The 12,179-nt window shown below is 38.5% G+C and overlaps 1 protein-coding gene across 1 annotated transcript; it reads left to right on the forward strand.

Moving 5' to 3' along the window:
- The first annotated feature begins 6,656 nt into the window (after positions 1 to 6,656).
- On the forward strand, positions 6,657 to 7,505 carry LOC125490797. The gene has a single exon (XM_048631122.1). The coding sequence runs from the start codon at positions 6,657 to 6,659 to the stop codon at positions 7,503 to 7,505; it is 849 nt and encodes a 282-aa protein (XP_048487079.1).
- The last annotated feature ends 4,674 nt before the right edge of the window (positions 7,506 to 12,179 follow it).

Below are 12,179 nucleotides of genomic sequence, written 5' to 3' on the forward strand. Positions count from 1 at the left end.
CGTGGCTCGCGCAGCAGCGATCCGAAACTTGGTTTTTCGTCATATGGAGTGACCCCCGCTCCGCATCGGCCGAGGCCCGACGAACACTATACGAAAACAAACACAGGATTTGGCTACACGCCGCCGCCGCCGCCGATTTCAGTCTATGATGGTAGCGTCAGCAACAACAGTGAAAATTTTATCATATTATACTTATTTAGTTAAAATAATTACTTAAAATGTATTATCTTGGGTGGAATATATTTTGAAAGTAAAATGGAACCAACACCCTGTGAACACAACAAGTTTTTTTTTTTAATGGTATAACATATCTTTCATTTTTGAAGTCGGTAAAAAATATACTGTTTTTATTCTCGCATGATTTAACGATAACATAATGGAACAAAATTACCACACATGTAATTAACGTAACAACTTCTTGTGGCCACAGTACACAGTACTTCACCAATTATACATTGTGAGGCTCACAAAGTCGCGTTCTACCGATACGTTCCACACGTCATCGGCTCCCGACCTCACTTGCAAGCCGAGCGTTCCCGGCGCGTACGGACTGTATCCAACGCAATCGGTTTTGGAAAGTTTGCTAAAGGATTTTATACTTTTAGAATGGTATCCGTTTCGGCATCGATTTGCCGGTTGTTTATTTGAAGGATCTAGTGTAAACGGTCCGCGGCGAGCGGCTCCGACAAATAAGTTTGTTTTAATCGGTTCGATTCAATTTGCTAGTACAATGCGCCGGGTGCTTTGCGATAGGTTTCGTTGGAGAGAATGAATGGTTGTTTTTTTAATTATAACATTTGTGATTTCTAACTAATGGTTAGATTGATTCATAACTTATTTAACGTAAACATGATTTGTTAATTGTCAAGATAATGCGTCTACCATCAATTCACAAAATCTCGGTCACTCTGTGTCGTTGTTGTGGTAGGTACGTCTTCTTCCACCACCCTTCCACCAATATATTATCTCCCAATCCTAAACCCGTTGCAAAGCGTTATTAGACTCTAATTAATTTAATAATGTCGAATACGTTAGGGTATTTCACATACACACGAGATCGCAGCGAGCTGGAGGGTTACTTTATACTGACGAAAAACGAACGAACGAGAGCTGCCCTGCAATCGGCACATTTAATAAGATAGAATCTGCAGTAGCGCTCCGAATTTTAGTTTTTCGTCATATAGAGTGACCCTCCTCACCACAGCCTCTTGCTTCAGCGGTGGACGAGAGGTGGTTAGCTTCGCTATTCGTCAGAGGGCGCCACCAACTTGCGGTCTACGTGGTCGCTAACTGATATGATTAACAAAGTAACGGAAGCGTTAAAAAATGACGTTGCTACGCCTAAAAAAGGACAAGGAAAGGGAAAAATTAACCATTCAACTCCAGCTAAATCTACTCGCAAATCTGTTAAAAAGGTTAGTGTGGGTCAAAACTCACACTCTCATGAATCCCCGCATACGCCAGGCCAACCTATGGTAACACGGAGCCCGGAACCAAATATAGAAAATGCTAAGAAGAGCACATTAACATCAAGAAAATACAAAAAAACGCATCAGTCACTAGCGAAGGCTTCTACAAACAAATTCAGAACACCTATGGAAACTAAAAGAAAAGTAAAACTATGCATCCTAAACGGCAATATTCAGAGCGGGACTGTTGATCTACTGGATGGTACTTTTGGATCGTCTGAGTACACGTACTGCCACTATAAAAATACGAACTCAAACATTGACGTACTTCTAACAAATATTGACAGCAAACTGCAGGGATTCAATTTATCTGATTACTGTATTATAATGATCGGAGAGTCAGACTTCCTTACTACAAATAACTATTTAGAACTAGTCACACGAATTAGACAAAAACTTATGAAAATTACCCATACAAATATCATAATCTGTCTGCCCACCTATGTTTGCGGGGCAGGATTGTACAATTGTAGAGTTGAAATGTTTAACACGTTACTGAGCCTGGATGTAATGACTCATAAGTATGCACTATTGTTTGACACAAACTCCGACCTAGCGAATAGTATGTTTTCCGAAAGAACAGGCAGATTGAATTTTCACGGCTTGCAGAACATAATAAAAAACCTTTATGAGATCATTACACCTATGGTACAATTTTCAAAGCAAAAAGAAAGTACAAATTCGCCTAATAATCATTCCAGTGAAAATGTAAATGAGCTTTTTCGTGTATAATAAGATTAATATACTGCATCAAAACATAAACGGCCTCATTAGTAAGTCGGATGTGCTTTTTATAAATCTGGAAGAACTAAAAACTTCTGGTAAAACGGTTGACGTCCTTTGTGTGACAGAACATAATATGATTACTGACGATACGGACCATATTGACATTCCAAATTATCAACTAGCGACATACTATTCAAGACATAATCGACATGGAGGTGCTTGCATATTGGTAAAAAACAATCACAAATTTAAGGTCATTCATGAAATATCAAAATTCAATAAAGCAAATGAACTTGAATGCTGTGCTATTGAACTGATTGAACATGACATGATAATTATTTGTATGTATAATCCAATCGTTTTATGAAAAATTCGATAAAATTCTCGAATTGTACTGTTACAATTCTAGTAAAAAAGTCGTTATCTGTGGAGATTTTAATATTGATATTTTAGTTAGAAACGCAAACTCTCTTAACTTTATAAATCTTGTCAATAGCTACAATTTAAGAATGGAAATAAATCAGCCAACAAGACCCAGAAGTAACACGTGTCTGGACAATCATATTCATAATATGCGTGGCTGTAAAAGTGAAGTGATCGAGATGGCACTCTCTGATCATACATCACAACTTTTACAGTGCCCAACCAAAAAAACCTGTGTAAAAACATACTGGTATATTGAAAAAAGAGACTACAGTGAAGAAAATATGGAAAAGTTTAGGAAACATATAGGTAGTCTATCATTTAATGACGTTTTCATTAGTGACGACCCAAATGAGGCATATCAATATTTTTTGGACCTATTCAAACTAATATATGATCTTTGCTTTCCTAAAATTAAAGTAAAGATGACGACTAATGCTAAGGCAAAATGGCTATCTCATGGTATCAAGAGATGTAGCAAGCGGAAAAGAATGATGTATATGACATATAGAAAAGACCCTAGCAAGGACAACCAACACAAATTTAAACAATATGCCAATAGACTTAAAAAAATTGTGAAATTAACAAAGAAGGCTCAAAACGATAACTTTATTAAATCATCTGGCAATAAGTCTAAAGCAACGTGGAAAGTTATAAGTAGCAGCAAATCTAAAATCCCAAAAGAAACCATTCAACATATAAAGACCGATGATAAAAAGATATCAAACCCACAAGAAATCGCAGAAGCGTTTAATGATCATTATGTTGATACCATTCAAAAGCATGACAACACAAAACATAATGAAATTTTTAATGAGCATAAGCACTATTCATCAATGTTTTTGAGGCCAACTGATCCTTGTGATGTATTAGAAATAATTTCAAAATTAAAAAATACGAATAGCACAGGTAATGACGAAATTAGTACAAAAATTATTAAATATGTATCAGAATTAATATCTCCTGTGCTGAGTCATATTATAAATATGTGTATCGAAAAAGGCAAATTCCCAGACACATTAAAATTAACAGTCATTATACCTATGTTTAAAAAAGTTGATAAAGAAAACATGGAATATTATAGGCCTGTTGCACTAATTCCAGTGTTTTCCAAGATTTTTGAAAGATATATTTATAATAGTCTATATGAATACTTACAAGCTAATAATATATTGGTGGAGGAGCAAAAAGGTTTCAGGAAAGGTCGAACCATAGATATGGCAGTATTTGAATTTATATCTAGAGTGATCACCTGCATGGATAAAGGTCAACCAGTCTCAGCTCTTTTCATGGACATGAAAAAAGCATTCGATTTCGTTGACCACAATATTCTTTTAAACAAGCTAGAGAGATATGGAGTTCGAGGGACTGTTCTAAATTTAATAAGATCTTATTTGAATAACCGGTCACAAGTTACACAAATAGGGAGGATATGTCCTAAGTGCAGTACTGAAACAGTATATACTTCAGGTCCACGTCAAACCAAATTTGGAGTTCCACAGGGCAGCGTGCTAGGACCATTGCTGTTCCTAGTATATATTAATGATCTTCCAAAAGTAGTTAATCACCCCATGGTCCTCTTTGCTGATGATAGTACGGCATTATTTATGGAAAAAGATAAAACTAAACAAGTAGCAGAAATAAATGCATCATTGGAAATAATAATTGAATGGATGACATCAAACAACTTAATCATAAACTTGACAAAAACTAATTTCATGAATTTTAGACAGAGGGTTAATCCTGATAAATTTGATATACATTATCGAGACACTATTATTGACGAAACACAAGTGACCAAGTTCCTAGGATTGTATGTTGACAATAAGTTGAATTGGAAAGCACAGATTGACACTATTTGTAAAAAACTGAACAAATTTTCTTATGCATTACATATTTTATCAAAGATTGCGAATGAAGGAACGGTCGTCATAGCCTACTTTGGATATGTATATTCCACTCTAAGGTATGGCATAATATTCTGGGGTAATTCTACTGACATAGGACATGTTTTTAAATCGCAAAAAAAGTGCATCCGCGCTATAAAAAAATTAAAACCGACTGATAGTTGTAAACAGCACTTTATTGAATTAAAAATTCTAACATTGCCGTGTCTGTACATTTACGAGATAGTTTCCTATTTGAAATCCAACAGACATCTCTTTAACACTTTCAGAAGTCGAAGATGCAAAAACAAAGTAGCGTCAAATTCACATAAGTCGGCTTTGTACAACAAAAGCGTCTTAGGAATGGCTCCAAAAATATTTAATAGTTTGCCATCTCAAATAAGAGATATAGACAACGTCGTGCATTTTAGGTACGAAGTGAAAAAGATGTTACTTGCAAAGGCATATTACACTGTACATGAGTTCTTTACAGACCAAAACCAGATATATTAAGGGCACATCCGAACGAATAGCTAAATATGTACTTAATCATGAGTCAGGTACGACATTGTAATTGATTAATTTATACTTATTCTTTGACATGATTAATAACTATTTTGACTTATATATTATTTTTTTATTTTAATGTCTGTACAATTTGATAATTTATGTAGGTAATTTGACTTTCTGTATGATATCATAGCATGACATAGCATGACATTTAAATATTTTATATAATCAATTTATAACTAATATTATTTGTACACCTTTACGGTAGACCATAGCAGTAGATTTAAAACTGACTTTGTAAATACCTGTCTGAAACCTATGTGTCACAAATAAATGATTTTGAAGTTTGAAGTTTGAAGTTTGCTCTCTGAAGGACCTGTGTGGTGCACAATGCACATACAGGTGTATCACATGCAAATAAAAAATAAGCAGGGTACATAAAAATTTTGAGAAGCGTCTCCGTATTCCAGCTAGCTTCAGTAATCGTAACTGATCATTGAAGTTGAGCAACATGGCATGGTCAGTCATTGTATGGATTACCGATTTATAGCCTATTCAGAAGCCTCCGGGCAGCTTAAAACATCTGACCGGGTTGACCTTACCTGACAACGCACTTATAACAAGCTTGCTTGTGTTGAAGTCTACCAACCCGACTAGGCTTAAAAACCCTTCCTTCATTGGATGGAGACCCGTGCCTCAGCAGTGGTGAGGAGACGATGATTCATAAATCTTGAAACTTTTATTTAAGTAGGTATTATTTTATATCAGTATCTGATGAAAAAAATATTACAGCAGTATTAAATGTGTTGGTGGCATAATTAAGTCCTATCACTGACAAGCAAACATACAAAAGCCAGAAACCCCCTACATTTTCTATCCCGGCGAAGACAACCGCCCTCAGTGCCGAGTAGCCGGGTCCACGACAAAGAAAATAAAATAGGTATTTAATTATGTGGCCGGAGAGCGGCGGTCCGTGGCGCTGCATAGAGATGACGGATTAAACACGGCCCGAAAAAACCGGAACATGCAAATGAGAGTATTGTAAAAACCTGACGCCGGTATTCCGGGCCGGACGCCCGATCGGCAACTGTCAACAGAATCTCGTGTAATTAGTTTGTGTAAGTTTGTTTGTGCTGGCTGAGAGGGCTGTGTTTTATGGTGATGATGATTAGAAAGTATGATGATGAAAAACTACCTTAGTAAATGATGAGTGGATGACAGACAGCTGAGCTAAATATGTTGACTAAAATCGTATTACAAAAGTGGTTCAGAGTGACCCCTTGAGTCATCTTTTTACGGCTTGTTATACCCTTTTTGCAACACCCTGTATAATTCATTTCATAAGTGTCTCACTGGATTGGACAACAAAAAGTTTTTCTGTAAATAATACTTTTGTAGGGACGACATTACAATGTATACCTAGCACGATATAGTTCAGCTTACTTTGCACCTTAGTAATCTAAGAGTCTCGGGTTGGCCGGGTTGTGAGTGGTCGCATACCAATTAACTTTTAACCATATTTCAAGTGCTAAATAAATATATAGTTACGTGGACTTATAATCTATTATTCGCAACCCAATCCCCGAGTCTCAACATTGGTGACCCGACGATTGAAGTGAACCGCGATCGATAAAGTGCAATCATGAACCCTTCTCCGTCACTTCCGGCCGGTGAAAACGCTTTGGCGCAGATCACGGTGTCCAGCAGGATACCGGACTTCTGGAAGGAGTCCCCACGCCTGTGGTTTGCCCAATTCGAGGCGGTGGTGGCCAATCAGAAGCTGGCCGACGAATCACGCTATAACTTAGTGATAGCAAAGCTAAGCCGCGAGCACGTCGAGCAGGTCAGTGATATTGTATTAACACCTCCTGACACAAAGAAATACGAAGCGCTTAAAACTCGACTTCTCGTTGTTTATGAGGAGTCTGAAGTTCGACAGGTCCAGAAGCTGCTGAAGGAACTGGAGCTAGGCGACCAGAAACCCTCCCAACTACTCAGGAGGATGCGAGACCTGGCAAAGAAAAAATTCAATGATGAAACATTAAATATGCTGTGGATGGGGCATCTACCATCAGCAGTACAGGCAATTCTGACGGTGAGTGAAGTGAAAGATCTAGAGAAACTGGCTGGCATGGCAGATAAGGTAGTCGAAACGACCCGATTTGCTGAGATCCAGGAGCTGTCATGTATGCGGAGCAGTGCCGTACCCAGTTCATCAGCCACGCAGGCTACCCTCGTTGAGCAGATAGCTCAGCTCACGCGGCGCTTGGACAACATGGAGACGTCGAGGTCAAGAGGCAGGTCAGTTGGTCGTAACGGATGGAAGAGTCATCGCTCTGCGTCACGAAGTCGCGACCGGTCTGAACGCGTAAGGAGAGGAGACCCTAACTGGATGTGCTTCTACCACTTCCGGTACAAAGGAAAGGCCAACAAGTGCATTCAGCCTTGCGCATGGCAGAAGCAGCAGGAGTCAGAAGCAGGAAAAAACTAGATTCGGTGCAGCCAGAGGCGAGCAGCTGTACCGGTATAATCAGCAAACGCCTGTGTATTAGAGATAAAAAAAGTGGACTAAAATTTTTGGTGGATACCGGTGCTAACGTATCTGTGTTACCTGTGTCGAAGTATAACCATTTCGCGAGTGATTGTAGTGAATATAAGCTATATGCAGCAAATGGTAGTGTGATAAAGACATTCGGTACAAAAACAATGATATTGGACTTTTGTTTACGTCGACCGTATAAATGGACATTTATTATAGCGGAGGTAACGCAACCAATATTAGGAGCAGATTTCTTGGCTCACCACGGTTTGATTGTGGATTTATCTTCCTCTAGGTTAATTGATGATTTGACAAAATTGAAATCTATTGCCAGTATAGTGGAGGTGGATCAACCCACCGTGACAACAGTGGAGGATACGCACCCATTTCATGATTTGTTATGTAAGTACGTAAATATTACTAAACCTGCATCGTATAAGGAAGTACCTACACACGGTGTTTTTCACCACATCGAAACAACTGGACCTCCAGTATACGCTCGAGCTAGACCGTTACCACCATCTAGATATAAGAAAGTACAAGAGGAGTTTCGTTTTATGCAGGAAACAGGTATATGTAGGCCTTCAAAGAGCCCTTGGGCCAGTCCACTTCATGTGGTACCCAAGAAAAATGGGGAGTTACGTCCATGTGGGGATTATAGGAAACTAAACTCTATTACCAAGCCGGACAGATACCCGATACCTCGTTTATCTGACTTTACGTACATACTAACGGGTAAGAAAGTATTTTCTAAGATTGATATAAATAGGGCTTATCACTGTATTAGCACTGCACCAGAAGATATAGAGAAAACTGCAATAATCACGCCGTTTGGTTTGTTTGAATTCCCGCGTATGACGTTTGGGTTGCGTAACGCCGCGCAAACGTTCCAGCGATTCATGCACCATACTGTTTTTCAGGATCTGGACGTTGATTGTAAAAATAGTATCTTTTCCTATATCGATGACGTCATTTTAGCATCGCCTGACGAAGCTACACATCGTAAGCATCTAGAGTCATTATTTAAGCAGTTCGAAAGGTATAATCTTACTATAAATATGACAAAATGTGTGTTTGGAAAGGCAGAGATAGATTTTTTAGGCTATCATGTCACATCAGATGGGATTCGTCCACTGGATGATAAAGTTAAAGCCGTTAACGAATTTCCGCGGCCCAACAACATCGATGAATTGCGACGATTTTTGGGCATGGTTAATTTTTATAGGTCTCATATACCAAATGCAGTTTCATCTCAATCGATACTTACTAGTTTCATTCATGGCTCTAAAAAGAAGGACAAAACACCTATTGCTTGGACGCCAGACGCTGAGCTAGCATTTGAGGAATGTAAGGCGAGCTTGTGCGATGCGGTCATGCTGTCTCACCCGGTAGCGGATGCACCGCTCGCACTTATGACCGACTCTTCGGACACCTGCGTGGGTGCAGTGTTGCAACAACGTGTTGATAACGCTTGGTTACCTTTAGGTTACTTCTCAAAAAGTTTGTCTAAGACGGAACGGAAGTATAGCACGTATGATAGAGAGTTGTTAGGTATCTACTTAGCCATTCGTCATTTTCGGAATATGGTCGAGGGACGAATGCTGACAGTTTATACAGATCATAAACCTATTACGTTCGCGTTTAGTAAAATAAATAGCGAGAAAGAGTTACCTAGACGTACACGTCACCTAATGTTTATCAGTGAGTTCACCACAGATATCAGACATGTGAGTGGGCAAGACAATGTTGTTGCGGACACGTTATCACGCGTCGCAACTATTAGCTGTCCCACGGTTATAGACTACGAGGAACTCGCTAGGGAACAACAACAAGATACCTATATCGTACAAGTGTTGAATTCTGATGACACTGACGTTGCAGTTAAAAAAATAATACTACCTGGTAGTAGTTCATTTATTTTTTGCAATATTAGTAATGACAGAATTAGACCGTACTTACCTGAGAAGTTTCGACGTATAGCTTTTGATACAGTACATAATTTAAGTCACCCTGGAACCAGGACTACACGAAAATTGGTACAAGATCGTTTTTATTGGCCAAGTATGAATCGCGATGTTAGTCAATGGACTAAGACATGTATTCAATGTCAGCGATCAAAGGTCAACCGACATACGATGTCAGCTTTGGGATCGTTTCCCCAGTGTGACAGATTCGAACACATTCACGTAGATTTAGTAGGACCTCTACCGATTTCACAAGATGGGTTCAGATATTGTCTTACTATAATAGATAGAGGAACGCGGTGGCCAGAATGTTTTCCTACAAAAGATATAACTGCTGAAACTGTTGCACGAGTTATTCATGATAACTGGGTATGTAGATTTGGCAGCCCTAGGTTTCTGACTTCCGACCAGGGCCGGCAATTTGAAAGCAATTTATTCAGTGAACTTATGAAATTATTAGGCATAAAAAAACTACGTACAACACCCTACCACCCACAGAGCAACGGGGCGGTAGAGCGCTGGCACAGATCGCTTAAAGCTGCGTTGACTGCTCGCTTATGTAATGCACCATCATCATGGGTGTCGGAATTACCTACGGTGTTACTAGGGCTTAGGACAGCGGTGAGGAGCGATAACGGGATAAGCGCAGCGGAATTGACTTACGGAACTACTTTGCGTTTACCTGCAGATTATTATGATACTAAGTCGAACTTAAATATTGATAGCAGTAATGAGTACGTATGGAAATTAAGAGATAATATAAGGAAATTTCGTTCTATGGCAATTAGGGAAAATAAAAATGGTAATATATTTATACATCCTGATTTAGAGACTTGCAGTCACGTTTTTATACGAAACGACGCTGTTCGTAGGCCTTTACAGCCTACGTACGATGGTCCTTTTCGCGTGTTGGATAGAAATAGGAAGGTATATTACATTCAAATGTCAAATAGAAAAGTTCATATTTCTATAGACCGTTTAAAACCAGCATATTGCTTGAGTGAACGTAACGACGAATCTTCAACGACGGACACTGAGGTTCCTAATCACGATTCTCCTGTCACTTGTACCACGCGCAGTGGAAGAGTAACAAGAGTACCTATACGATTCAGGTGAAGTTATTTAGGTACTTATTGTAGGTATTTTTTTAGGTACTTTTTTTTGTAGATGATAAGTATGTCAACTAAATTTAATTAATATAAGTAATAAGAATACCTTGTATTTGTATTTCATATTTGTATTTTTGATGATATTCGATTATATTGTTATAACATGCACTATCTTACTAAGAATTTTAGTTTTATTATTTCGTCCAGTGAAAGCTACGATAATATTAAGCGACGCGATATACCTTTAATTTAGTTAACAATCAATGTAACAGCTAGCATAGCTACGTATCGCTTAGTAGTATGATAGCACCTTTACAGTTAGAATAAGTAGGTTACGTATAAGCATTAATACACTTTATATACATAAGTCTTTGCAAATATTTTTATTGTATCACGGATTGATTACTCGCAGTACTTATTGTCCAAATTAACAATACCTATACAATGGGTAAATCATACAGCAAGTCAGAGGAAATTATCATCGCCCAAAATGGCGCGAATAATGCTAGTAATAGCTCATTAGAGCAGAAGATAGAAGTATATGGCACAGTGGTGGCAAGTTTTCTTGTATTGTTTTTATTATGTGCTACGTGTCTCTTGTGCAAAAAGTGTAAAAAAGGAGTGAAAACCTGGGCTCGAAAGGAGTTCATTACTGCAATTTCATTAGATCAATTGGACAAAACTGCTAGGCAACAAACAGCTGCCAACGCGCAGTACGCATGAACAGTGTATCTACATCCTTATCTAATGTTACTGTTTCTTCTTACTTAGTATTATATGTGTTTGTAACTTGATCTTCATGTTAATGTATTTACATGTCTTGTATGTGTGCGACCACGACGGCAACCTGTGTGTTTAAAATTTATTAGTAGGTATTACAGATCATTTGTAACTTTGTTCCAAAATGTTTGACATATTTTTTTCAAAAAAGGGGAGGAATGATGTAGGGACGACATTACAATGTATACCTAGCACGATATAGTTCAGCTTACTTTGCACCTTAGTAATCTAAGAGTCTCGGGTTGGCCGGGTTGTGAGTGGTCGCATACCAATTAACTTTTAACCATATTTCAAGTGCTAAATAAATATAATATATAGTTACGTGGACTTATAATCTATTATTCGCAACCCAATCCCCGAGTCTCAACACTTTCTAATCATGTAATTTTCTCAGTCTATTTTATAATTCACATTATATTTTATCTGGAATAGCGCCATCGGTCATCACTTCATTTCGAATGTAGAGTGTTTTGGTGACGGCGCAGCTTGCGGGGCGCGGGGCGCAGGGGGCGGGGCATGCGGGGGGCGAGGGGTAAGTAGTTCACGAGTCAATTTAAACAACATCTCCTGCCCACAAAACACGCACAAGAACTCATTTGAATACCACCGAAATTGGTAGAATTTCGGCAAAAAAATCACGAGTGTAAGTTCGTTTTGAAAGCGTGAAACAGGGCGGTGATTAGCATAAGTTCGTTGGTTTCCGAGCGAGTGTAATCCCACCTCAACTGGCCGAATTGCATTTGACTTCTGAATTGCGCTGTGTTTTGTTTCGA

The sequence above is a fragment of the Plutella xylostella genome, chromosome 27 (assembly GCF_932276165.1).
Source record: "Plutella xylostella chromosome 27, ilPluXylo3.1, whole genome shotgun sequence".
NCBI classification, from domain to species: Eukaryota; Metazoa; Arthropoda; class Insecta; order Lepidoptera; family Plutellidae; genus Plutella; species Plutella xylostella.